At 68.6% G+C, this 26,045-nt stretch overlaps 4 protein-coding genes across 5 annotated transcripts; 1 reads left to right on the forward strand and 3 right to left on the reverse strand.

Moving 5' to 3' along the window:
- Window positions 1-272: 272 nt before the first annotated feature.
- GPRC5C (G protein-coupled receptor class C group 5 member C) lies at window positions 273-7,554 on the reverse strand. 2 transcript variants are annotated; one of them, XM_054222066.1, is made up of 5 exons: window positions 7,134-7,554; window positions 2,862-3,906; window positions 2,152-2,246; window positions 1,745-1,891; window positions 273-1,506 (listed from the first exon to the last, which is right to left on the reverse strand). In XM_054222066.1, the coding sequence occupies exons 1-5, from the start codon at window positions 7,185-7,187 to the stop codon at window positions 1,474-1,476; spliced, it is 1,374 nt and encodes a 457-aa protein (XP_054078041.1). In that variant the 5' UTR covers window positions 7,188-7,554; the 3' UTR covers window positions 273-1,473. The 2 variants fall into 2 exon arrangements, with proteins under 2 accessions (XP_054078041.1, XP_054078042.1); XM_054222067.1 differs by lacking the exon at window positions 7,134-7,554 and adding an exon at window positions 5,055-5,276 and having other exon boundaries at window positions 276-1,506.
- A 1,421-nt stretch (window positions 7,555-8,975) lies between these two features.
- GPR142 (G protein-coupled receptor 142) lies at window positions 8,976-10,859 on the reverse strand. The gene is made up of 2 exons (XM_054221598.1): window positions 10,683-10,859; window positions 8,976-10,172 (listed from the first exon to the last, which is right to left on the reverse strand). Exons 1-2 carry the CDS (start codon window positions 10,816-10,818, stop codon window positions 9,304-9,306), a joined length of 1,005 nt encoding a protein of 334 aa, XP_054077573.1. The 5' UTR covers window positions 10,819-10,859; the 3' UTR covers window positions 8,976-9,303.
- Window positions 10,860-15,960: 5,101 nt separating this feature from the next.
- Window positions 15,961-19,001, forward strand: BTBD17 (BTB domain containing 17). The gene is made up of 3 exons (XM_054221596.1): window positions 15,961-16,054; window positions 17,302-17,578; window positions 17,921-19,001. The coding sequence occupies exons 1-3, from the start codon at window positions 15,961-15,963 to the stop codon at window positions 18,999-19,001; spliced, it is 1,452 nt and encodes a 483-aa protein (XP_054077571.1).
- Window positions 19,002-19,757: 756 nt separating this feature from the next.
- Window positions 19,758-25,289, reverse strand: KIF19 (kinesin family member 19). The gene is given in 18 exon segments (XM_054221984.1): window positions 19,758-20,005; window positions 20,008-20,058; window positions 20,061-20,146; window positions 20,148-20,371; window positions 20,491-20,780; window positions 20,870-21,114; window positions 21,195-21,340; window positions 21,407-21,501; window positions 21,705-21,975; window positions 22,186-22,326; window positions 22,429-22,575; window positions 22,658-22,840; window positions 22,919-23,044; window positions 23,192-23,328; window positions 23,408-23,495; window positions 23,616-23,726; window positions 25,130-25,210; window positions 25,275-25,289. Coding segments are annotated over 18 exon segments (2,685 nt in total).
- Window positions 25,290-26,045: the final 756 nt, after the last annotated feature.

Consider the following 26,045-nt stretch of genomic DNA (forward strand, 5'->3'; position numbering starts at 1 on the left):
CTGTCCCCATCCGTGTCCCCACAGCCATGAGTGTGGCACATGTTGGCTGGCAAGAGCATGGCCGGGACATCGCACGTGCCAAACTCTCGCTCGTGCATCCCTCGTGCGGGCACCACGGGCGTGCACGGCACTCGTGCCTACAGCCATGGGCAGCCCCACTGCCACCGGCCCGGCTCCGGCTCAAGGAGACCAGGTCATTTGCCTGCACCCACCGAGCCATTTCAGCCCCTGAATAATTCATGGCACTGTCGGCCGCAGGCTTCCTGCCTGGCAGGAGAAATTGCTGCGGAGGGGAAAGGCAATCTGAGCAGGAGAAACCGCTCCCGACCTTGGCATGTCCTCCGCGCCGTGCCACTTCCCGCCGGGCAGCCCATCTGCCCGCCGGCTGCCGGTCCTGCACCGCCTGCCCTGCCGACACCGCACCGCCTGCCCTGCTGATGCTGCTGGTCCCGCGTTGCCTGCCGTGCCGGCGCTGCCAGCCCAGTGTCCCCATCTGCGTGCCTGGCCCTGGCACATGCTGCCACGGTGGGGGACGGGGAGCAGGGACTGGGGGATGCCAAGGGCCCTGCTCTGAGCTCCCCCATTGCTCCCCGCTGCCCCCCAGGAGGGCGATGTGGGGCTGAGCCTGCTGGCACTGTGGTCACGGTGGGGACAGGGATGGGGAGCAGCCGGTGGCACGGCTGGGTGTCCCCTCCCCATCATGGGCCGGCTGCTACAGCACCGCGTAGGAAAAACCACCTTTATTGGGGCTGACCTGAAAAAAAGGGGGGAAGAGGAAGAACGACGGAGAAAGCCACGAGGAGGGTGAGGGGCCCAGCTCCCTCCCTGCTCCCCAGGCTGGATCCCGGGCCCCAAGGGGGAAAGGCACCAAGAAGGTGGCTGGAGCTGTGGGGGGCTGGGTCCCCAGCCCCAGCAAGGCACTGATCCCCCGGACCCTGAGCAGCCCCCCCTTCCCTGGCAATGGGGAAACCGAGGCACAGTGGGAGCCAGGGCTGGGGAGAGCTTTGTGTCACCTTGTGCCCTGTGGTGGGACGGTGCTGGCTCAGCTCAGGGCCTGTGACGTCCCCGGTGCTGGCGAGGGTCAGCGTGAAACCGGGGGCTCAGCACCGGGGGGAGCCCCGGGCAGGAGTCCCACCGGCTCCCCGGCGGCAGATGGTCCCTGGCATGGGAGGGACGGGGTGTCCATGCATCACAAAGGCAGTGAGGGGATGACCTGGGGTGGCCCCGTGGGAACTGGTCCTTGCGGCAGGGATGGCAGCAGGGACGCGGGGGTCCGGGCAGAGCTGGCAGCTTGTGGGTGCCACAGCCAGGAGGAGGGACAGGCAGGAGCGCTGGCTCTGGGATGGTGTCCGGGCATCCCCTGCGCAGGAACCAGCTCCGGCTGCCTGACGGGATGGGATGTACGCGGCGGGGTGGGACGAGGCTTGGCGAGACCTCAGGAGCGGGACGGCGGGGCCGCGGTGTGCGAGGTCTTCACCACCGGTTCCTGCCGTACGGGGACTGCACCTGCGGGTAGAGCGGGATGGCACTGGGGTGGTGTGGCAGCAGCCGTGGCACCAGCCCGCACCGCTGAGGAGGTGCAGCCATGCTTGCCCCCGTTCTGGCTCACCCCGGGGCAGAGCCATCCCTGTCCCTGCCCCTGCCCTCCCACTGGAGATGCTGCAGCGAGGACGGACTTTGCCCCCGGCCGCGGGCTGGACCTCGGTGCCCGTTCCCCCACCCGCGGCGTTGCACATTAACCCACCTGGCAGCTCCTGCTGTCCCGCTGGGCGCCGGCGTGCCGGGCCTGTGCCGCGAAGGCGTCCTCGGCTCGCAGCGTGGAGCTGGCGCTGCCGGCCACCGGGCTGGCGGTGGAGGCGCGGGGCAGGATCACGTCGTAGGGTCCTTCGGTCTGAGGGGCAGAAAAACGGGGGGGTGTAGAGGCAGCGGGAGCAACCCCAGCCCCATGGGGTCCCAGGGGAGGAAGGCAAGGGGTGATTCCCCCGTCCCCAAGGTTACAGCAGCCCTTGGGATATGGGGGGGCCAGGGGAGCCCCCCCACACCCTGGTCCCCATCCCAGCCGCTCCGGTTGAAAGCGCGTCCATCAGGCAGGATGCAACTGGGAGCGGAGAGCCCGGCCCCGGCGGTGCCACGCGTTGTGGCCACACTTACCGGCCCCTTGTGCATCAGAGCCATCTCGGTGGGCTGGTAGACACTGGTCAGCAGCTGCCCGTTGTAGCCGCTGTATGGGGACACCGGCTTCTTGCCTGCAAAGGGACGATAAAGGATGGGGGGGAGGCCACAGAGCCACCCCCGCCCCACCGGGGAGTCACTCCTCATTAGCAGCTTTAATGAGCTGACTCAGCAGCCGGCTGCTCTGCGCCCTTCCCGGGGGACACGGGCGGGATGTCCCAAGGGTTTGCATCCCCGTGCTCCCGGCACAGCCCCTGCCCGGCCGGGGTTTGTTATTGTAGGGTCTCTCGGAGGCAGGGTGGTGCAGAGGCCACTTGGGAGCCCCCACCCTGCCCCGGGGGCTGCAGACACCTTTGCCGGGGCAGGGCTGGCGCTCGCCACCGGTCCCCATCGGGGTGGCCGACACCGCCCCGTATTATCGTAGGGTCTCGCGAGCAGAGCGGCTGCCCAGAGCGGTGGGGTGGGAGCCGCGGGCACCCCGCGCTGGGGAGGGAGCACCCCTGCTGCCGCCGAGCTCAGCCCAAACTGGTAGACCCAGCCCGGCGGGTTTTCGGCAGCCACAACCACGGCAGGCGTCGATGCCGGGCGGGTCGCGGCCAGACGTCTCGCCGCCACCCGCTGCTGCCAGCCCCAGTGCCGGTACCCGCCGCCATAGGCAAAGAGGGTCTCCGGTGAGCCCCGGCGCCTACCGAAGGAGGGCTCGTCCATGGAGAAGGCTTTGTTCTCCACAAACATGCTCTGCGACTTCTGCTCCTTGAGGATGGTCTCGTAGCCCACCCCGCGCGTGGGGTAGATGTCATCCTCGAAGGCCTGCTCGGGGCTCCGCCGCGTCACGTGCGTCACCTCGGGGATGACGTAGAAGAGGAGGAAGGCGCAGGCATTGGAGACCAGCGCAATGGCCAGCGTGGGGTCGTCCCAGCCAGGCTTCTCGCCCGCGCGCCGGTTCCCGTAGAGGTACATGGCCATCCATGCCACCCAGATGGCCATGGAGAGGCTGGTGGTGGCCAGGATGAAGGCGCTGTGCTTGCGCCAGCGGCCATAGCGGCCGCAGAGGGCTGGCCAGGCGGTGCCAAAGGCAGCCACCAGCAGGAACATGACGTAGATGAGTGCCATGACGAAGTCAGCGTCCTCCAGCCGGCATGGGTCCGGGGAGCTGCCCTCCTGCCGCGCCACCGTGATGATGAGCCACTCGGCATTGATGATGACCTCCACCAAGGCGAGGAGCAGGGCCACTGCTAGTGTCACCCAGCACCGTGGGCCCTGGTTCCTCCGTGCCAAGAAGTTGAGGGCCACGGCATGCGCCAGCAGGCAGGAGAAGCAGATGCCAAAGAGGACGCCAAAGAGGAAGCGGCGGGAGGCGCAGGTGGAGAAATCCGGCCCCACGATGAAGTCAAATGTCAGGCAGAACAGCCCGAAGGTGCCCAGAAGAAAAAAGACCTGCGTGGCCACCAGGCTCTTCTTCTGGGAGTCTTGCACGAAGGGCAAACTGGCCACCAGGACAATGGTGAGCACGAAGCTGGTCACCACGCCGAGGCTGGCCACAGCCTCCAGCACGATGCCCCAGGCCGCCGAGAGGTCGCAGAGGTTGTAGTAAAGGGAGGAGAGGTCCTTGCCGCAGCCCGAGGGGGGGGTGGTCTGTCCGCCAGCTGCGGGGAGCAGGGCCAGCAGCACCCATCCTGCCGCAGCACCCATCCTGCACCGCAGTGCGGGCGCCGAGCGGGGCATCCAGGGACCCTGCGGGACAGAGAGGGTGTTAGGAAGTGGGGACCGGGGCTGCGGCTCAGCTCCGGCGCTGCCAGTGCCGTCTCCAGGGCTCAGCACATCCCTGCCCGCAGCCCCCGGCTGGGCATCCCTCCCAACAGGCCACGGCGAGTGACTGGATCGCAGTGAGCCTGGCATGCATCCCCCATCGTCTCCTTGCCTGGAGGCCAGAGGCAGCCAGGGGGGCTCTGCCCTCTCTGTGCCCGCCATGATCCCTCCTGACATGGGGTTTCTCTGAGTGCGGCCAGCTCCAGGGCTGTGCCGATCCCTTCCTCCGGTGCCAGGGGCAGGCAGCACCGTACCCGCTGGTGTTCCCGGGAACGCCGCACGTGGGCCTGGGTCAGATGGCAGAGATAACACCTGGGGACAGGACTGTCCCCTCAGCCTGTCCCTGCGTGCCAGCATGTTCCTCTTCTTCTGTCCCACTTCCCCCCTCTGGCTCCGGGCACCGACCCAGCGCAGGTCCCGTGTCCGGCGCTGCTGGCCGCTGGCACGCAGGCAGCCGCAGCCTGGCACGGCACGGCACGGGCACGGCACGGGCACGGGGGTCCCTGTCCCCGCTCCCGCGGCCCCGGGGAGCGTGGAGTGGGCACGGGGAAGAGGAGGCAGGGAGGAAGCTGCAGCCCCACTGCTTGCGGGGGGGAAACCCGGCAGGAGACCTCCGGCAAGGTGACCCCGGGCTGGAGCGGGAGCACTGCCCGGGAACCCTGTTCCCCCACCCCGCACCCGGGGCTGACGGTCCGGGATGGGGACAGGGACCCCCGGCACCGCGCTGCGACCGAGCCCCCGCGGGTGGTACCGGCTCCACCGCGCCCGGCCCGGCCGGTCCCCCCGCCTCTCCCCGGAGGCGTCGGCCCGCTCCCGCCGCACCCCCGTCCACCCCCGTCCCGGTCCCCCCGCACGTCCGGCCGGTAACGGCCCGGTTCCCCTGTTCCCCGGCGCTCCCGATCGGTACCGGACCCCAAACTTGGCCAGAGCCGCCCCCAACTCTCCGTCCAGGCGAGCCCGCGGGAGCGGACGGGTCCGGGTCCCGGGCCCCGACCCCTTCCCCGTTACGTTTCCCCGTCCCCCCCCCAGCCCCGCAAGGCTCGACCCCCCTCTTCCTCCCCGGCCCCGCTCACCGGCTCCGGCGCCCGGTACCCGGCCGCTCCGCTGGCTCCACCGCCCCGCACCGCGCCGTGCCGCCGGGCCAGCCCCGGTCCCCGGCACCGTACGCGCCTGCCCGGCCCGGCCCCTCCCCGAGGTGCGGCTCTGCCCGCGGAGCGCTCGGAGCCGGCCGGGACCTGCCCCGCCGCCGCCCGGCGGTGGGGGCCACACACCGAGCAGGGCCGGGGTCCCGCGGAGGGCGGGGGTGCCTGCCCCGGGGGTTGGGGGGGGGCGGGAGGGGGGGCAGAGCCCGGGCTTTGGAGGGGGTGGACCCGATCTCGAAAGCCCAGCTGGCCATCAGTGGAATGAGTCTGTGGGGTCTCAGCCCGGAGGAACTGGGTCAGGCCGGCCCTGCCGAGCTCGGGAGGACCCCGGGGGACGGAGAGGGAGGCTGTGCTGGGGTGGCATCGCCCACACAGGGCCTTGCACCAACCTCCTCTCGGTGCTGGGACGGCGGTGCCCAGCCGGCGGGGGGGCTCCTGGGTGGGAGCCCGGAGCGGGGCCCCATGGGCAGCCCCGGAGTGTAAGGATACACCGGCTCCTGCCGGGAAGCACCGAGGCGCAGGCCCGGAGGGGCCTCCCGGAGGAATGTCAGCTGACGGCTAAAGCTGGAGCCCTTGGCAGGGCGGCAGGGCCCCAGAAAAGCCCTTTCTGTGAAGGTCCAGGGGGCCAGGGCAGCCCCGGCCTGGGGACAGTAGAGAGGACTTGGTGGCCCCTGTGTTGGCGGGGGTGACTGTGCACCCCGGGGCTGGGCACGGGCACCCCGCAGTCACCCCATCCCTGGGGCTCGGGGATGGGGAAAAGCCCCAGGAGACTTGGGGTGCCCTGAGGGACCCGGGGCCCTGCCAGCCCCGGGGGAGGTTTCCAGGCAGTCATTGCTATTTTGGGAGAGTGAAGCAAGAGGGTGAAGGATGCAGACGAAAGTTCAACGCGCCTCCGGCAGGTCCTCCCCCAGCCCGGCCCGGGATGAAAACAATCCGTGGAGAAAGGGAGGCAGCGCCGGAGCCGGCAACACCCGTGGCACAAGGAACAGTACCCGCCGGAACCCGCAGGGAGGTGACAGCGTGTCTGGGATGGGTGCTGCACCCGCTGCCGCCGTCCCTCCGGCGCTGGGGCCGGCTGCGCTCCTGCCCTTCTTCTCCCTAAAGAGCGTCTGGCTGCAGGATGGCGTTTGGGGGAGGATCATCCCTCCCTGCCGTGGCACGTGCACACGCGTGTGCCCTCACACGGGCACTGGAGCGTGGTGGTGCGGACGGAGGGGCTCCGCAGTGGCCTCTTGTGCCTCAGTTTCCCCAGGGGGTGGGGGTTGACTCGCAGGGCCTGGCAGTAGCCTCCTGCTCTCTCCAGCACAGGCTCAGTCTTGGATAACCGGTGCTGGGAGCGTGGGCCGGTTGCCCTGCCGCCCCCGTGCCGGCGCTGACCCGGGTCCAGGCTTCCTGCCGACTGCTTCCTTCCTCCACGCGGGGCCAGCGGGTTTCCCGGCTGCTGACTCAGCACCAGCCCCCCACGACCCCTGCGCCCGCCATGGGGCTGCCGTGGGGTGTCTGTCCCGCCGAGGCTGCCCCGCAGCTGCATGGCTTTCGCCCTCGTGTCTTCCCCAAGGCGGGTGATTTCCTTCCCCCTTCCCATGGGGACCCTCCTGGCTTTCCAGCCCTTGCTGCGCGCCCCTGGGGTTTTTGTAGGTCCTACAAAAACACCCCGCTGGGGAGGCGGCTGCGAGGTAGGTTGGGGGTGATGGCGCCATGTGCTGGCTGCCTCGCAGGGGCCAACTGTGCGCTGTGAGGGACCGGCTGCCCTCGGTCCCCTCCTGCGTGCCAGGGCAGTCGGTGCCTGGCACAGCCCTTTCGGTGAGGGCAGAGCCCAGTCCCAGTTCCCTGGGTGGTCTGGGGACGATGGCCTCCGTGGTGGGACTGGGCAGAGCCAGTCCCTCCGGCACAGCAGCTGCAGTGAGGGGCTGGGACGGAGCTCAGCACGGCACCGGGACCTGGGCCAGGCTTCCCCGCTGGCTCCCTCCAAAAACATCGGCATGCCAGGCGCATTTTTTCCAGGCTTACCTTTCCTACGGAGCCCCAGGGCCGGGCGGATGGCATGGCTGGCGTGGCTGGCATGGTGGCACAGTGGCACGGCCAACCGAGCCCCGGCTCCTGCTCGGCTGCGACGGCTCAGGCGAGAGCCGTACCTGGGGCTGGGGGGGCCGTACCTGGGGGGCCCCTCTCGCCCTCCGCGCTGCCACCGCCACTCAGGCCGGGGCTGGGGAGCTGTTTTCTACCCGAGCCGGTTCTGTCCAGCCCGGAGCCCCTCGCTGCTGCCGGCGGACGCGGTCAGCACATTTCCACCTCCCTCTCCAAGTAAATAAGCGCCGCTTGGCGAGGGAGGGCCGGCGGCGATCCTGGCCTGCCACAAGTGAGGCCGGAGCTCCTGCCAAACGCCGCCTGTGCCGGCAGAGCCCCCCTGCCCTGCGGCCTCCCCAGCCCCGGCGAAGGGTCCCGGGGTGGGATCTGGCCCTGGAAGCCCCCAGGGATGGGTGCCTGCCGGGCGGGAGGCGCTGGCCGGGTTAATAGCTAATCTCTTCCCGGTCCTGCTCTCCTCACATGCCAGAATTAATGGAGCGAGCACCTCCCAGGTGTCACTCGGGGTTTAACCCTGTCACCGGGACTACGGGCAGAGCCGAATCCCGCCTGGTGTAAGGTGGCACCGCCGGCAGGGTCTGCCCGTGCCAGGGACTGGTCCAGCCGTGGGGCTCTGGGTGCACGACGGTGCGGGTGTGGGTCAGCCCCACATCCTGGGAGGTTGCGGCTCATCCCACAAACACCGGGGCAAAAAGCTGCACCCCATCCCAGCCCTCTGCCAGGCACAGCTGGGGCTCGATGGGGCAGGCAGGGGGCTCTCCGTGCCCTGCTTGGGGTACCCCAAATCCCCCCGGGGGGGGCTGGCCGAGCCCCTGCCCCACAGGGCAGCCCCCCTGCGCGCCATCCTACTCGGTGTCTGGGGAATTAGAGGGGAGAGGCTGGTCTGGTTGGGGGGGGGTTACGCTAAGGACCTTAGCGGGGAAGTGGGGTGGGGGCGGGCAGGGCTGGTGCGGGGGCTGTGGGTGGCAGCTCCCTGTCCCCGGGCCGTGCCGGCTCCGCAGGGCGTCCCGTCGCTGCCCTCTGGTGGCAGCTGGGGACAGGCAGGCTGGCAGGGCACGGCTTCTCGCCCAGCATCGCGCCAGCTTGGCACTGGTGTCACTGGGAGGGCGGCACTGGTGCTGGGTGCGCTCGATGCAGGGGGGCATCACGGGCCCCCTCCCTTGCAGGGTGGCTCTCCCGGGATGTCACGGGTGTCCCCAAGGGGGACAACGGGTGGAAGCTGTGTCCTGCATAGCCCAGAGCTGGGGTTTTACCGTGTGCCCAGGACACGGATCTGAGGACACTGGACCCCCTGGATGCTCCCCCCCAGCATCCACCCTGGCAGGGCTGAACCCTCAGGGCCGGGCAGAGGCACCCCATGCCTGGGGGGGCTGGTGCAGGGTGGCCCCGTCCCAGCTGCTGGCAGGGAGCTGGACCCAGGCAGAGTTTTGGTCTCAGCACGGCAGTTTATGGAGGAAGGACTGTCCCGCTGGCACCCAGCAGGCACCGAGTCCTCGCCAGGCCCCGCAGGAGCTCACCTGTGCCTGTCCCCCCGCAGCAGGGGCAGCCCACGGGGTTCCCTGGGACCTTCAGTGCGTCAGTTCAGCAGGGGCTGGAGCTGACGCAGGAGAGCAGCCATGAGCAGGGTCACACTCCCCGGCTGTGGGAGCCCCGTGAGACCCACGGCCGTGGGGCCGGAGAGGAGCCCGGCCGGGGGGGCACATACGGAGCAGGCAGTGGCTTCTGCCACTGAGCTCGGGCACGTCCTTGCTGCCCCACAGTGGAGTTTCCTGGGGGGCTGAACGCTGCTTGTCCCAAGGGGCTGAGCATGGGCAGGGCTGAGCTGCCCATCCCGGTGCGGGTCAGGGGTCCCTGGGGTGCAGTGGGTGCTGCCACCAGGCAGGGCAGCACGATGGCCCCAGATGAGGACAGCACAGACACCTCCTCTTGCCACCACCACCAGCACCCGTGTTACCCCCCCAGTTCTGCGGAGGGCAGGCATCATGGGGGCAGCGTCCCCAGCGCAGGGTCTTGTCGGGTCCTGGGGTGATGCATGGGGCTGGGTGAGCCCCGGGACCCCCGTCTGAGCGCCGCTCTGGCTGGCAGCAGCCCCGGCTCAGAGGGCCGTGCCGGCCAGCAGCTCCAGCGGTTTCAGGGCCGGGGGTGGGAAGCGGCCACTGCCAGTCCGGGGGCTGTGCCGGAGGTGGGCCCGGAGCACCTCGCCCACCGTGCGGCGGAAAGTCTGGCTGACGAAGCAGTAGAGGAAGAAGTTGAGGGTGGTGTTGAGCATGGCCACCATGTTGGCGATGTCCAAGGCCAAATGCACGCGCCAGTCCCTCTTGACTGAGGCCACGTAGAGGTGGCAGATCATGACGATGGTCCGGGGAGCCCAGAGCACGATGAAGACGGTGGTGACAGCCAAGAGGAGGGCCGTGGTCTTGCTCAGGTGGGGTCGGCCATCCCCTGAGCGCCTCCGCTGCTTCAGCTTGCAGATGATGATGGAGTTGGTGGCCAGGAAGATGCTGCAGGGCAAGAAGTAGATGGTGACGCAGTGCACCCACTTGAGCACCATGTCCAGGGTGGTGGGGGGGTCGGCGTCACGCCACAGGTCCAGCCACCAGTAGAAGGGAATGCCTGTGGCCAGAGCCACGGCAAAGACGGCTGCGATGATCTTGCGGGTGCGCTGTGGGTAGGAGACGGCGCGGTACCGCAGCGGGTGGCAGAGGGCCACGTAGCGGTCCACGGTCAGCAGGACGGTGACCCAGATGGAGGCGTGGTTGGCGGTGAACTCCAGGACGTTGACGGTGTGGATGAAGGCGCTGGGCACCGCCCGGGCCAGGATGGCTGTCTGCAGGATGAAGCCCACAAAGATGATGAAGACCTGGGTGAGGATGTCGGAGGTGGTCAGGGCCAGCAGGTACCAGTACGATGACTTCTTGGTCCTTGTGGCCAGGCGGGACAGGGCCACAGCGGTCAGGACATTCACTGGAGGGAGGGGAGCGACGTACAGTGGTTAGACCGCGGGGCTCACAGTCCACCCCTGCCTCCCACAGCACCCAGGACCCTGAGGGTGCCCAGGGTCTCCCAGGGCTGCAGGATGAGCGGCCCCAGGCCCGGCTGGGATAGGGAGCTATAAATATCATGATGCGGTGAGGATTTGCTGAGCTGATTAATCTCTTCCGTGTATCAGCCCAACCAACGCAAATACCATCTGTCCCTGCTGCCATGGCACCTGCCACGTGGGGCTGGGCTTTACAGCTGGAGACCGCAGCTGGGGCCAACCCCGAGGCCATGGGGCCTGTGGGGAGCAGGCTGGTTTCCCCCACCTCTGAGGACTCTCCTCCCTGTCCCCAAAAGCACCGGGGCTGGGACAGGAGCTGAGGCTCTGCCGGCAGCTGAGGGCACAGGCTGTGCTGAGGGGGCACAGCTCAGATGAGGCAGGATGGGTGCGGTCCCCCCTGGTCCCGGGCAGCCCCCCCTGCCCCAGCCCCTCACCTGGCAGCCCCAGACCCAGCAGGACGCTGTAGTACACGATGGGGAAGACGCCGACCATGCAGGGTGATCGCTCTGGCTCTGGCCATGCTGCCTCGTCGACCCACACCACTGCCGTGCTGTTGGGCACAGGCATCATCGCCTCCTGCCACGGATCGGCTACGAGGGGAGACAGGAAGAGTCAAGGAGCCAAGGGCCCCGGTAGCACTCGGGCAGGGGGCTCAGCTGGGACACAGCACAGGGGGCTTGGGGTGGGCTGGCTCCCATGGGTGCAGTTGCCCCAGGTCTGCTGCTGTGTCTGCCTGCGATGGCACGTTTTGGAGCTGCCCGCTGTCCGTGGATGCTGCAGGACAAGGGACCCAGGATCCAGTCCCCGAGGGGAAGCCGGCATGACAGCCCTCGTCCCCGCAGCGGAGGGTGGCCCTGCTACTGGCGATGCTCCTTGTTTATCCCTCTGGCCCCGTTTATCGCCTTGAAGAAAACTGGATTAAAACACCATGTTCTTGGGTGGCTGCCAGGGGAATGAGGCCCTGGCTCCCGGCCCAGGCTGGGTGCCACCCAGCGGGACCCAGGGGTGGCGGGGAAGACCCAGGGGTGCTGGAGGGGGGGTTCCAGCAGTGACAAGATGGGGGGGGGGGGGAATCCCAGGGGTGCCAAGGCGGGGGGTGGCCATCTCCAGGCTGCCAACCGGGTCCTTTGCCAGCTCCTCAGGCAGACTTGCATCAGGCAGTGGGGCCGGAGGAGCCTGGCATTGGCCCTGCCCGTGCCCGTGCCCACGTCCCTTCCCGTGTCCATGTCCCCGCCCATACCTGTGTCCCCATCCGTGCCCTAGTCCCTGCCCGTGCCCCGCGCCCGGATCGGGCCCACGCTGCGCCCGACCATTCAAAAACCCGGGCGGCACCACCCCGCTCCCGAGCCCTGCGCTTCTATTGGCTGGAGGGGAACGGCGCTTCACCCAATCAGAGGGGCGTTTTCCTGGAATGGGGAGGCCAAACCTGAGCGTTGCGTTCTGATTGGTCAGAATCCCCTCCCTCTCACACAATTAGCATCTCCCGAGGGCGACCGTGACCCCCCGGGTCCTAGTGCCGCAGGGGGTGAAAGGGGGGTCCTGAGCCCGGGGGCTGAGGGGGGGCTGTCCTGAGGCTAGGGCGGGATGCGGGGTGCAGGGGCGGGTGTCCTGAGCCCGATGGGGGAGTGCGGGGGGCGGAGGTCCTGGGCCTAGGCGGGGATGCGGGGTGCAGGGTGGGTCCTGAGCCCGGGAGATGGGTGCGGGGTGTCGGGAGTGTCCTGAGCCCGGGAGGGTAAGGGGTGCAGGGGGAAGCCTGAGCCCTGGGAGGGGTGCAGGGGAGGTCCGGTGCCTAGGGAGGACATGCAGGGTGCAGGGAGGGTCCTGAGCCCGAGGGGTGTGTGGCTACTGGGCACCTCTCCGGTCCCAGTCCGACCCTGGTCCCACAGGGACCCCAAACTGCCCCAATCCCAATCACCGCAATCCCCCGACGACTCCGGGACCGGGGAACGGCACGTCTCCCCCCGCCGGTGCTCCCGTTCCGGCCCCCCCAGGGATGGATCTGCCCCCCTCAGCAGTACCCGCGGTCGGGGAGTGCCGGGAGCGGGGCGGGGGCTTTGTCCGCTGCGCCCGGCCGTGATGGAAGCCGGGATCCTGCGCAGAGCCCCGAGCTGGGTGGGAGAGATGCGCAGGGGGATGCCAATTAACTGCAAATTAGATCTGGCTAATCAGCAGGGGCAAGTCCAGACCCTTCACGTCCCCCGTGGAACTGGGGCATCGATCGCTGCAGCTGCAGCGGGGGCGTTAACCCTTTCCCAGCCCTGATCCCGTTCGCTCTGCTGGGGGGTCTGGGTCCCGTCTGGTTCCCCCTTTGCCCCCCCCTGCCCGGGGTCCTGCTCCCCAAGCCCTTCTGGAGATGGGCTCTCACCTCGGTGGCCCCCGTGCCACTCCCAGGTGTGCGGTGCTACCTTCCCTGGGCCCGGAGAGCCACTGGTGTTCGTGTCCTCGCTGGTGGCTGTGTCCCTGTTGGTGGCCGTGTCCCCACTGGTGGCCGTGTTCTCACTGGTGTCCGTGTCCTTGCCGGTGGCTGTGTCCCCGTTGGTGGCCGTGTCCCTTCCGGCACCTGCAGCATCGCCCAGCCACGAGGAACGCGGGGCGGAGGGAGAGCAGCGTGGGCAGAGCTGCGGGCTGGGCTAGTGGGGCAGGAGGACGTCCCCGGGCCCTGCCGCTCCCACGGGGGCCAGTGATGGGGTCACCTGGAACACTGTGCCAGCCCCAAGTGACTGTGACGGAGCTTGCTCCACCCCAGAGCATTAAGGATGGTGGTCCAGGTGCCTGGGGACAGCTTGGGTCCCTCATTATACCCAAAGGCCTGTGTCACCAAGCTGCGGTGCATCGCTCCATCAGCCCCCCTCCGTTGGGTGCTGGACCCCAAATTCTCCTGGGTTTGCCACACACCCCGAGGTGGGCTGGGGCCAGGCAGAGGTGGGTGCAGGCAGCGGGGGCTACCCAAGCTCGGTTAGGGGCTGCCACAGGTTCCTCAGCCCCTGCCCTCTGTAAGCAGAGAGCTGGGATCTGCAGCCACCGTTGGGGGACTCAGGGGAGCGGGTCTGCATGTGCGCACGTGTGAGTGTGCACACAAGTGTGTCTGTGTGCATCCATCCCCGCGTGTCCCTGCTGGGCTTTGCTCCGTGTGTGCCTGGGTGCCCGCTGGCACAGCCCCAGCATGCAGAGAGCACCGCTGGTGGCCCAAGCTGGTGGCAAAGCCCACCCATGCCTCAGTTTCCCCAGCAGCGCAGGCAGGGGTGGGAAGGCTGCTGTCCCCTGCCGTTCCCTGGGGCCACCTTAGCCCCCGACTCCTGCCCCCTCGCGATGTCCCCCAGCCTGCGGGGGCGATGCCTTACGCACAGGTCGCTATGGTGAGCCAACCCTCCGCCGCCTCAGCCGCAATTACCGGGGCCAGCACAGCTGCTCTCTGCACCTCACCAGGGGCTGGGGGATGGATGCCCCGTCCACTGGTGACCCCCAGCACCAGTCCCACGGTCCCCCGTGTCCCCCCACGGCCCCCAGCCCGTGCCACCCTGCCCCGTGGCCAGCTGATGCCCCCTTAGGGGGATGAGAGTCCCTGGTAGGGTGCAGCCTGTGCTGGCACCATGCCGGCGGCTCAGCCGGCGCAGGCTCCCGGCAAGCTGTTGTTTTGCAGGCAGGTGGTTAAATGAGGCATCGGTGGATGCGGTGAGCCATTAACCGGCTGCGCCGTGGCAGGGGCCCCTCGTCCCCCAGCCGGCCTGCTCCTCGCTGCCATGCAGGAGTGCCCCCCCGGGCTCTGTTTGCACCACGCTCTTGGGGTCCCCCCACCCCATCGGGCCACAGAGCTTGAGCCTCAGCCCCACACGGGGCATGGCATCGCCTGCCTGTCCCTCTGAGGGGCCAGGGAGCCCTGGGAGCCCAGCGCAGTGATGGCCAGGCAGCTTGCCCCCAGCCCCTCCAGCCGTGGGTCAGGGCCAGATGGGTGATCCCCCCCTCTGGGATCTGTGGCAACATCTGCCCACGCTCAACATCTGGAGACCCCGTCTAAGCCTGAGCCTCTTGCTCACCCCCCCCCCCCCGTCCACGGCTGTGCTCAGGGATAGGGCTCCTCAGCCCCGTGTCCCTGTTCTCCTTGGGGACGCAGACGCTCCGGCTCTGGCTTCCACGTGAGCCCAAAGCAAACCTGTCCTCAGAAGCCCTTGCTGGCACGAAAGCAGCCCCCGGCTGCGGCAGCAGCACCGGGCGGCACCGTGCCAGTGCTGGGCAAGGTGACACAAAGGGGCAGATGGGCTGAGCACCCCCTGCCCGGCATGTAGCCCCAGTCACCGCCGTCCTCCCCCACTGCACGCGCCACAAACTGCTCACACCCTGTACCCCCATCTGCGGCACGATGTCCCTCCGGCCGCGGGGTGCTGGTGCTGGCAGTGCAGGCTGCGGCACAGCATCCTCCCGTGGGTCCCGGGGAAGGAGCAGGGTGTGACACCAGTGCCAGCCGTGCCACGCTGTCACCTCTCTGGGCAGCTCAACACAAAGCTGCCATACCACAGGCACCGGCGCTAATCCCATCAGCCCGGACAGATACTCGATTACTGGTAACGTTTAATATCTCCCCGTGCGGCTCCGGCACTGCCACCCGCTGAAGGTCACAGCATCTCCCCGGGGGTGTCCCCAGGAAGGGGGGACCCACTCAGGGTCCTGCTGCACCCCGAGGTGAATTCGTGCAGCGGTCCTGGGGCTGAGCGCGGTGCCGGCAGCTCTGGCCCAGGGAGCACCGAGCCACGGGGCAGGGGGGGCCCTGCCCGGCATGGCAGCCCCCCGCCGCCTTCACGGGGAGCCTGGGCAGTGGGTAAGGGGCTGCCGTGCCCGTGTGAGCCGCGCTGCCTCCATCTGTGGGGTCTCTCCCCCCATTTGCGTCCCTACTGGGGGTCTCGGTCCTCACTCCCCACCCCACAGTGCCACTGGGGCCATGGCCAAAAGTGGGGTGCAGACATCCCCTGGCTCCCACCCCACTTGCTCAGGCTGCGCCAGCAAATGCTCCTGCACAGAGGGCTGCCCATGTCCTGCAGCGGGGAGCAGGGTGGGGGCACCCAGCACTACCCCCAGCCCCATGCCTGAGCCACCCCAGCCCCAGCATGCGGCACCAGGGCTGCAGGGGGGGCAAATGCCACCCCGGCCCCGTTGTGAAGCCCCCCAAGAGCTGTCGGGGCAGGCGAGGGGCCAGTGGAGGCCGGCACAGGGCACTCGCCCGGTGCAGGCAGCCTCTTGGCTGCAAAGGCTGGGAAAAGGGCAGGCAGTTCCTGCCGGCAGCCGGGATGCCATGGTGATGGGCTGCTGCCGGCATGAATACCCATGAGCCGAGGGGAGCGGGGAGGCCATGCCGAGCTGTGCCCTGAATGCAAAGACGGCACAAAGGGCTGCTAGCCATGCGTGGGGCTGCGGCACGGTGTGGGGCTGTGACACGGTACGGCAGAGCCCGGTGGATGCTCCCAGGTGGCAAATGGAGATGTCCCCATGCTGTGCCGGGGCTCACCGGGGCACCCCTTCATGCCAGCCTGGGATGCGGGGCTGGGGTCCGGGGTCAGGGTGGGATGGACGGGGGCTGGAAGCTGTTCCCTTGGCAACGGCCGGTCCCAGTTTCCACCAATCGATGTGGCGGTGCGGGCTGGGAGGGCTGGGAGGGCTCCTGGCCTACATAAGCGCCGGGCGGGCACCGCGCCGAGCCCCGGCAGATGCGCTTGGGAAGCCATGGCCAGGCTGACGGGCGCCCGGCCCGTGGCCGCCCGCCGCTGGGGCTGTGTTGCCTCTGCCTTCCTCTTCCTCCTCCTCACCGTGCAAGCGGGTAAGGGTGGCCGTGGTGGGGGGAGGCGTGGAGGGGTCCCTGTGCTGTGGGTCCCGCTGCCCTCACTGTGTGCCAGGGTGGGGCTCGGCCATGGCACGGGTGTCCGGTGATGTCCGTGGGAGGCTGAGCACGGCTCTCTGGCAGCCTTCGTGGCTCCTGGGGAGGGTTGGATGCGGCTCCTGGACGTGCTGTGCCCCATGGTGCCTGGGAGGTGCCGGGGGCGAGAGCCGGGCTGTGCTCGCCGCCGCCCGAGGGAAGGCTCGGCGCCGTGGGCAGCGATGTCCGGCACCGTGGGGCTCCCCATCCCCTTCCCCATCCCTGCTCAGCCAGGCTTAAGTCAGCGCTGGGAAGGGTAATCCGGCGGCTCACCGCCTGGCAAGATGGGATTTGAGAAAGACGGGGACAAATTCACCCCGGGGGAAGGATGCTCCGGGGAGGGGGTGGGAGTTGTGCCAGGCATGAGGGAGAGGAGGAGATGGAGGAAGGCTCCCCGTGGCCACAAGATCATGGAGACGCGTGTCTTGGTCCCTATCCCCACTGGGAGCCTGGCAGTGTGGGGACACAGACACGGGGGGACGGTCACCCAAGTGGGGACCAGTCTGGGTTGCCGGCACACGCAGCCGGAGGAGGGGAGCGAAACGTGGCTGGGCAGGAGACGCCGGTTCACGGCACCAACGAGGAGTCAGGGATCACATCGGCAGCGGGCATGGGGCAGCAGCTGCCTGCTCAGCGGCACCAACCCGCAGCGACACGGGGGCAGTGAGTGTCCCCAGGCTGCTCAGGCTATGGGGACCCTGTCCCTCACTCCCCGCACCCACCAGCTCTCGTGTGCCCCACGTGTTGGTCTGGGATGTGGTGGGGTCCAGGGCAATACGCAGGGCTCACTCTGCCCACGCAGATGGGATTGGGGCTGACAGACCGGGCTGCGAGCCAGTGCTGCCCGGCACAAGGCCATTTCCCAGCATGTCCCAGCCTGGGACATGGTGGTCTCACCCCTTCTGCTGCAGAAAAGCAGTTTTTTGGCTCCCAAGGACACAAATGTCCCCATGTCCCCTCGTCCTCCTTGCATCCCCTTGGCACCAGCCATCCCTTCTGCACTGGGGGGAGCGGAGGGAGGATGTGCACAGAGACAGGCTTCCCCAGCCCCCTGGTAACCAGGCGTCACCCCACAGCACACTCTGCTGTGCCCCAGCACCCTGTTCCCAGTTCCTGGGGTGCAGCACTGGGATGGTCCCATCTCCCCGCAGCCCAGAAAGCCGACCTTAGCGGCGACGCCACAGCAGCCACCATCAACCACTCGCTGATGCTGCTGCAGCGGCTGCAGGAGCTGCTGCAGAACGGCAACGGCAGCGACTCGGTGCTGCGGGTGCGCACGGCCGCCTCCGACGAGGCCAAGGTCTTCCACACCCACCAGCTGCTGCTCAGCCTCCAGAGCGAGGTCTTTGAGAGCCTCCTGCACAACCAGAGCACCATCACCCTGCACGAGCCGCCTGAGACTGCTGCCCTCTTCGAAAAGTTTATCAGGTACGTGGGGACCCCACGGGATGGGGACAGCAGGAGGGACGCAGCTCCTCGGGGGACCATGGGAACCCCATGGGATGGGGATGCCTGGAGGGATGCAGCTCAGGAGGGAGGGTGCTTCCCTGGGGACCAAGGGCACCCCAGAGGACGGGATGCCTGGAGGGATGCAGCCCATGAGGGAGGATGCTCCCCTGGGGACCACGAGGACCCCATGGGATGGGGTGCTTGGAGGGATGCAGCCCATGAGGGAGGATGCTCCCCTGGGGACTGCGCTGCCAGCCCCTGGGGCTGGGCTGGGAAGGGGATTCGGGGACATCAGCGTCACCACCCTGCACTCTGCCCCAGGTACCTGTACTGCGGGGGGGTCTCCATCCTGCTGCACCAAGCCATCCCCATGCACCAGCTGGCCAGCAAGTACCGGGTGTGGGGGCTGCAGCGCGGCGTGGCCGACTACATGAAGACCCACCTGGCCAGCGAGTCGAGCCAGGGCCACGTGGTGGGCTGGTACCACTACGCCGTGCGCATCGGGGACGCGGCGCTGCAGGAGAGCTGCCTCCAGTTCCTGGCCTGGAACCTCTCGGCCGTACTGGGCAGCGCCGAGTGGGGCTCGGTGAGCGTGGAGCTGCTGCTGCTGCTGCTGGAGCGCTCTGACCTGGTCCTGCACAGCGAGCTGGAGCTCTACACCGCCGTGGAGAGCTGGCTGAGCCGCCGGCAGCCCGAGGGTCCCGTGGCCAAGCGGGTGCTGCGTGCTATCCGCTACCCCATGATCGCGCCCAGCCAGCTCTTTCGGCTGCAGGTGCAGTCGCCGGTGCTGGCGCGGCACTACGGCGCGGTGCAGGACCTGCTCTTCCAGGCTTTCCAGTTCCACGCCGCCCCCCCTCTCCATTTCGCCAAGTATTTTGACGTCAACTGCAGCATGTTCCTGCCCCGCAACTACCTCGCGCCCAGCTGGGGCTCCCAGTGGGTCATCAACAACCCGGCCCGGGACGACCGCAGCACCAGCTTCCAGACCCAGCTGGGTCCCAGCAACCACGACGCCGGGAAGCGAGTGACCTGGAACGTCCTCTTCTCACCGCGCTGGCTGCCCGTCAGCCTGCGCCCCGTCTATTCGGACTCGGTCTCGGGCGCCGTCCAGCCGGCGCGCATCGAGGACGGTCGCCCCCGGCTCGTCATCACCCCGGCCATGAGCAGCCCCGACTTTGCTGGCGTCAGCTTCCAGAAGACGGTGCTGGTGGGTGTGCGGCAGCAGGGCCGCGTCGTGGTGAAGCACGCCTACAGCTTCCACCAGAGCTCGGACGAGGCAGCCGACTTCCTTGCCCACGCCGACCTTCAGAAGCGCACCTCCGAGTACCTCATCGACAACTCCCTGCACCTCCACATCATCATCAAACCCGTCTACCACTCCCTCATCAAGGTGAAGAAGTAACGAGGTGGAGCCGGGTCCCGCAGCCGGACTGGTCCCAGCCCCGTGGCGGGGGCTTGCACTTGGTCCTCCTGCTCGTAGGTAGATGGTGGTCCCTGTGCCAGGGGGGCTCGGGGCTGCTCTCCGCCACCCAGCCCTCTCCGATTGTGCCCCGCCGCATCCCATCCAAACGTCCCCATTGCTGTCCCTGCTTGCCTGCGGGGAGGTGGGGACTGGGGACACTGGGAGCCCCCCAGCCCCATGCTGGTGGTGCAGGAGGTGAAACGTGCAGCCCATGGCCGCGGGCACATCCTGGGCTCACAAACCCTGATGGGCGAGAGGATGGGGACAGGGACAGCCCGGCCTTCCTGTGACGCCACCCCTGTGGCACTGGGGTCCCTCTGTGCCGGGCAGCGAGGCCGTGGTGCTGGGCCCGGCTGCGGGCACAGGTACCCCGGCAGCAGCACCCCGGGGCTCGGCGGCGAGCTGGGTGCGTGCCCAGGCTGGGGTGGGCGGTCCGGCTGCTTCCCGCAGCGGAAGATGCTTGGGGGGCACCAACCCACTCACGGCCGGCAGCTGCCCCATCCCTGCCCGGGCACCCTCCACCCCCTTCCTAATAAAAGCAGAAAACGAGCGTGGGGAGTGCGGGGGCATCTTTGGGGGTCTCCCTGTCCCCAGGGATGGGCTGGGGGACAGCAGTCACACCACTCCCCGCATCAGCGTGTCTCCTTTTAATGTAACCCCTTGGAAGGACAAACACCCCTGCAGACACCCAGCACCTCAGCAGCCACACTGGTGATGCCGGGTGGGCGGCAGCATCCCCCAGGTGCTGAGCATCCACAGACGCCCTTCCCTCAGCAGGGTTGGCACTGGGGGGCTGCAGGGACACCCACGGCACGGGGAATGCCGCATCATGCTGGGATTGGCAGGACGGGCGCTCAGCCCGCTGGCTTGGCACAGGACCTTGTCCCCCTTCGGCAAGGCGCTGGGCTCAGTACCATCAACTCCATCCATCCTTGCCGGAGGCGCTGGCACCGCTCCCGGTGATGCCGCCGAGCCGTGGGTGCTGGCCCTTCCTGGGGGGAGCTGGGGGGGGACAGGTAGAGGTGGGACCTCAACATCTGGGGAAGGGGCACTTCATCAGCAGCCCCGGGAGCTGGGCCGGGGCTTGGGGGGGACGATGGCCCCTGCACCCCGTTCCCAGTTGGGGGCTCACCCAGCAGCTGGGTCTGCAGGGGCTTTGCTCTGGGCAGGGCTTTGGGGGGTCCCTGGGTGCTGGCTGCCCGTGCCCCCACCAGCACGGTGTGCTCGGAGCGGCTCTGCAGCATGGTGGATGGCAGCGGGGGGACCATGGGGGATGCCAGCTGCTGGAGAGAGGGTCCACGGGCATGATGCTTTGGGGAGGAACCATGGTGTGAGGGAGGGCGAACACATGCCATAGGGCGCTGACACCCTGATGGTGGGCGAAGGGATGCCAAAGGGAACTGGGGGTGGCCTTCCCACCCTGACCTACCCCATGGCCGGTCACCTCAAAGGACTGTGACCTCCTCGATCTCCTTCTGCCATCCAGCGATTCCTTCCTCCTCCCTGGCTCCTTGTGGCCCTTCTTGCGTGCCCGCAGCCAGGTCCCCGGGGAGCGGGGGGTGCATGTCCCCACCTCGCTGCTGGTGTGCCACAGCCTGGGGCCACCCCATTCCTCCCAGGCGTCCGGTGAGTGCAGGCGGATGCTCTCCGGGATGCAGGACCGGCACTGGACAGCCTTAGCCACGATGCTCTTGGTGCTGCTCGACACCTCCCGGCGTTCTGCGTCATGGTGGCACCATCAGCGGGGCACAGTGGCACTGTCAGCGGGGCACGGCCACCCACCCAGCCCCGCCGGCCACTTGGCTCACCCCTGCCTGCTGCCACCACTGCCACCGCTGCCACCGCGCTGGTCCCGGTGCTCGGGCTCGTCCATAGCGTGCGCTGCCAGGACACACGGCACCCATTAGCATCCCCACCTCGGGGCTTCGGTGCCGCTGGCATGGCTGTGCTCACCTCCAGGGCCACTGTGCCACGGCCGGGAGGTGGAGTGGGCACCGCCGCGCTCCCTGGCTGCTGTGCCCGAGGGGTCTTCTTGAACACGGGGGTCGGGGTGCTGCCGGAAAGGGGACACCCCTGAGCCTCTGCCATGGCAGCAGCCCCGTGCACGTGGCAGGGTGTGATGCCCACTCATACCTGTCCCCCATGGGGCGCAGGGGTGGGAGGGCATCGTCCTGCAGCAGTGTGGGGTGCTCACAGCTCCGTGCCCGCACGTTGTCCTGCTCCGGGTCCCACAGGCTCTCTGTGCCGGTCACCTGTGGGACCTTGGGCAGGGACGTGCCCTGGGCAGGGACAGGGGCTGAGTGCCCTGCCTGGGCTCTGGGGGGTGCCCTGTCACCCTGCCCTACCTTGAGGGTGCCACTGTCCCCAAAGTCCCCTGCCAGCTCCTGCAGGTAAGTCTCGTACAGCTCCTCCAGCGGCCGTGGCACCGACAGCCGGTGGTCTGCCGGGGAGAGGGCAGGGTGGGGGCATCAACCATCCTGCGCGCCACACCATGCCCAGCTTGGGTGGCAGCGTCACGGCTATATCATGACACTGGGGGGACTTTGGATCGCGACACGTCCCATTGCAATAACACAATGTGCCATTGCAGGACTCCCAGGGCAACGGCACACGAGAGACCCCTTTGTCACGGGAGGGACGCACCGGCGATGAGCTGCCGCTGCTGCTGGATGATGCGAGCGCAGAGGGCACGGTGACGACCGAAGTGCTGCGCCACGGTGGCCGGCGGGTGCCGGAGACCACCCTCGAGCAGGGTGCGGGAGCGCATCTCTGCTGCCTCCAGCTCCAGGTGGTGCAGGCGGCACAGCAGGGCCAGCACCTCCCGCTGCTCCTCCCAGCCGCTCCGATGCCGCCGGGCCATGCCCAGCCGCCGTGTGTGCTGCTGGCTCTGCCGGAAGAGCTGTGCTGGCTCTGCCTGTGGGCACACAGCGGGGTCACCGTCCCTGCCCATGGCCAGCATCCCTTCTGTGGGGCCAGCATCTCTGCTGTGGGGCCAGCATCCCTGGGGACCATGGGGCAGTGTAGGGGTGAGCTCCTCATACCCTCCCCGTTGGGGGGCAGCGGGGCCAAGGGCTGCTTGGGGTGGGAGCCGGGGGGGTGACTGGCCTCCAGGGGAGGGGGGTACCTGCGCTCCCAGCCCTGCCGTGGTGCGGATGCTCTTGGCGCGGTGGGCGTAGGCGAGGGTGCTGCGGGACTCCTCGAAGGCGGTGCTGGCAGGGCTGATGTGGGCGATCATCACCGTGTGGCTGTTGCCTCCAAGCGAGTCCTGGCCACGGAGTACACGTCTGAGAGGGATCAGGGTGGGGGCCAGCCTGTGCCCCGTCCCCAGCTCAGACCCCACCGGGGGAGCTGGGACCCCCGGCTGCACCTTGAGCAGGCGGGTCAGCTTGCTGTCGCGATAGTTGATGTACTTGGTGCTCGCCTGGTGGCTCAGAGCCTTGATGCAGTTGCCCAGGGCCAGCAGCGAGCGGTTGATGTGGGCCCCCTCCTTCATCCTCTGCCCGCGGTTCTGTGTCTGGGCCGGGGGGGGAATGCAGAGGGAAAAACCTGGCGAAAGAGGGGCTGGGACCCTGCGGCCCCCCCGGGGAGGGCCGTACCTGTGCAGCCCGCTCGGAGCCCGCCAGGTCGATCATGAAGAGGCGGCCGCGGCGCAGCCCCCTACCCTGGCGCCGCTGGCGCACGGTGACCTGCAGCACCGCGTGGGAACGGGACGAGGTGCGGTTGGCAGCCGTGGGCTCCTGCGTCCGCTGCATGTTCCCCCGCGCCAGCGCCTGCAGGACCTGGGGCAGACGGGCAGCGCCGGGCAAGGGGCAATTTGCCGGATCCCCCCCATGCCCCATGGGTGCCCGCTGGCTCACCTCCTCGGCGCTGATGGCGGAGATTTCGGTGATGCCAGCCACCTGGACGGTGCCACCAGCGTTCTCCCGGAGCTGCAGGCAGCCCAGCGAGGGATTCAGCAGGTCCCGGATCATCTCGTTGTAGATCTGGGCAGGGGGAAGGAGCTGGGCACCTCTCCCCCAGCGTGGGGACCCCTCCCGCGGGGTTCAAAGATGCTCATCTTGGGGCCACCTGCCACTCTGTCCCCGGTTCTGCCTGGGGACAGTGACATCCCTGCACCCCCCCTGTCACACCTCAAGGTAGGACATGGAGACCTCGTACTCGGTGTCACCGCTGGCGTCCTCGATGGCCTGGAAGAGCTCGCCCAGGGTGCGGGCATAGATGCCAGGCTCGCCGTCGGTGCCCAGCATGGTGTAGGTCTTCCCACAGCCTGCGGGAGAGGATGGGGCTTGCTCGGGGCCAGGACGCCGCCATGGCCAAAGGGCTGTCCCCCTCCCCACACCCCTCACCGGTGGGGCCGTAGGCGAAGACGGTGGTGTTGTGGCCGGAGATGACACCCGCGACAAGACCCTGGGTAGTGGCACGGTACACAGTCTCCTGAGGGAGGGTGAGAGGCCATGGGGTGCGTCTTGCTGCCCCCCACCTCCACCTGCTGCTCTGGGACCCTCAGCCTGCCTCCCCCCGCCCCACATCCCCTCCGCGTCCCGAGGGACCCACCTGGGTGGCCGAAGAGTCGAAGGCCACATCGAAGACGTAGGATTTCTCCCGGGAGCAGCTGGCGCGCAGGATGTCGTCGGGGTCTTCCATGGGGTCTTGCAGCACCACGACCTGCCGAGGGATGTGAGCGGGGCTAGCCAGGGGACACGCACCAGCCCTGGGCACCCACTGCTCCGGGATCACCTCCGGCCTCAGCTAGGCATTGCACCGCTGTTAACGGTGCTAATTAAGCACCCAGTTGGGGTCTAAGGTGTAACAAGGTGCTGGGAGCCCTGTGGGCTTGTGGCTTTGTGGGCACAGACCCCCAGGATGTACACGGACAGATGGACACCCCAGGACGCCCTCCCCACCACCCCCAGGGAGGTGTCCCCACAGCACAGCTCCCCCGAAGCACAGGGACGGCCGAGCAGCTCCATCCCAGCCAGTGGGCGAGGGACCCCGCGGGAGAGCACATCACCCCACTGGTGATGGGGCTCCTGGTGCCGCGGGGGGGGACAGTCTGAGTGGGACTTGGGTCTCAGAGCGTGGGCATCCTCGCTCGGAGCTGCACCTCCCCCCCGTGCTCCTGCCTGGGTACCCTGCATTGCCCACAGCACACACCACAGGGCAGGAGCCAAGGGGGGGCACCACAGCATGGGTGGGGGGCACCCTGGCATGGAGGAGGGCACTGGGATGTGCTCACCAGTAGGTCTGAGCCCCCCTGAGACCCCGTGGGCATCCCTCTCCTGCTTTGCCAGGGCCGGTGCCCCCTCCATGCTGGGGTGTAGGAGATGCCCGGGCTGGTGCCGGTGCTGCCGGCGCGGAGCCCTTTGTGCTTCTGAATGGTCCCCTTGTCCCCAGGCCAGTCTGGGGCTCAAAGCCAGCTCTGTGTGTGGTGCCAGGGGACCTGCCGGACCGGCCGCCCCACTGCACCCACCTGGGCACAGCAGCACAAAGGCACCTCTGTCAGCGCAGCCCGACAAGGTGCCCGCTGCCGTGGCACCGCGGGGCGGCAAAGGGTGCCAGCACCCATGGGACCCTCTGTGTCCCTGTCCCTGCATGGAACAGCCCTTTGTAGGGTCCCCTGCTCCCAGTGTCCCTGCCAGCCCCCATTGCAATGCAGATTTTAACCTTTGATGTAATGCAAGCTGCTCCCTCGGCGCTGCCCTGCTTCCACTTTGCCCCCTCTCCTTGACCGGCCCCTCTCCGCCGGGAGTGGGGACAGGGACAGGCAGCGCTGCTCCTGACCCAGAGCCCCTGGAGTTTCCCACCCTCCTGCTTTGTTATTGTAGGGTCTCCTGCGGGGGGCTGCGGGGTGTCCCCCCCACCCCGTGGCTGGCACACGTGGGCATCGCACACAGTGCTGGGTGCTGCTGGAGGCATCCCATGCCTGCACCGCGCCGAGGGTTGCATCCCACCCCGGGGTACCGGCCCCACTGACCCCACGGATGGGTACAGGGGAGGCAGGAGGGTGACAAAGCACCGGGGCCAGGCGGTGCCCGATGAACCCATGGGTGCCCGTCCGGTGGCCATACCTGTTCATCCATGAGGTGGGCGATGGGTCTGGCCCCCTCCGCCAGCTCGGCCGCGCTCATCGGGCGGATGCGAAGAGCCACCTGCGAGACACTGGGGATGAGTGTGGGGTGGCGGGGATGGGGACAGGGACACGGGGACACGGACCTGCACGCGAGCCATCACGGCGCAGTCCGGCAGCCGAGCAGGTGCAGCATCGACGCAGCCCCAGGACCCCCCCCCCCACCTATGTCGGGCGCTGCAATTAGAGGTTCATTTTCCTGGGACGAAAGCAAACACCGCTGGGACCAGCCTTCAAGAGGCAGCCGGGCAGCGTGCCCTCCTGCTGGCACCCGGCCCCTCGCCGACGTGGCTGGGGACGGGTGAGCCTGCGGTGGCACAGCGGGAGTGGGGGGCTGCTGCCATGGCTCTGCGCACCTGGAACCCCCCGGCTTCCCCAACAGCATCCAGCACGCCAGCCCTGCGGTGCCGAGGGATGGCAGGGACGTCTGTTCCATGGGGTGGCAGGAGAGGCAAGCCACAACAGCCACCCTGTCCCTGCCATATCCACCCCCTTCTGCCATGTCCCAGCCCTGTGGGGTGCAGCCGTGGCGTGTCCTGGATCCGGGTGTCCCCGCTGCCCTTGGCAGTGGTGCTGCTCCCCTTGGGGACAGGGTGCCACTTGCCACCGGCCAGGACTTCACCACCAGCTGCTGCTCCTCGCTGTCCCCTGGAGCATTTGTGTCCTCGCTGGGGGCCGGGGGCCGGGGGGAGCCCGCGAGTGGAGGTGCCCCACGGGGGGTGCACGGGTCACACTGATCCCCACTCTGTCCCCTTGCAGCAGACCTGTCCCTCAGTGCCCCCGCTGCCTGTGGGAGGACTCAGTGGGACACCCCCAGCCCTGGCTCTCCCCTCTTCCTTCGTCCGGCACTCGCACAG

The sequence above is a fragment of the Rissa tridactyla genome, chromosome 15 (assembly GCF_028500815.1).
Source record: "Rissa tridactyla isolate bRisTri1 chromosome 15, bRisTri1.patW.cur.20221130, whole genome shotgun sequence".
Lineage (NCBI taxonomy): Eukaryota > Metazoa > Chordata > Aves > Charadriiformes > Laridae > Rissa > Rissa tridactyla.

Bases quoted from the DNA above. Each gene is read 5' to 3' on its own strand.
- GPRC5C (XM_054222066.1), bottom strand. From the start codon at position 7,187: ATGCCAGCCACGCCAGCCATGCCATCCGCCCGGCCCTGGGGCTCCGTA. The intron at 3,907-7,133 runs GTAAGCCTGGAA...TCTGTCCCGCAG, and splicing joins CCTGGGGCTCCGTAGGAAAG to GGTCCCTGGATGCCCCGCTC. The intron at 2,247-2,861 runs GTAGGCGCCGGG...GTCCCTTTGCAG, and splicing joins CATGGACGAGCCCTCCTTCG to GCAAGAAGCCGGTGTCCCCA.
- GPR142 (XM_054221598.1), bottom strand. From the start codon at position 10,818: ATGATGCCTGTGCCCAACAGCACGGCAGTGGTGTGGGTCGACGAGGCA. The intron at 10,173-10,682 runs GTGAGGGGCTGG...CCCTCCCTCCAG, and splicing joins GCTGGGTCTGGGGCTGCCAG to TGAATGTCCTGACCGCTGTG.
- BTBD17 (XM_054221596.1), top strand. From the start codon at position 15,961: ATGGCCAGGCTGACGGGCGCCCGGCCCGTGGCCGCCCGCCGCTGGGGC. The intron at 16,055-17,301 runs GTAAGGGTGGCC...ATCTCCCCGCAG, and splicing joins CCTCCTCACCGTGCAAGCGG to CCCAGAAAGCCGACCTTAGC. The intron at 17,579-17,920 runs GTACGTGGGGAC...ACTCTGCCCCAG, and splicing joins CTCTTCGAAAAGTTTATCAG to GTACCTGTACTGCGGGGGGG.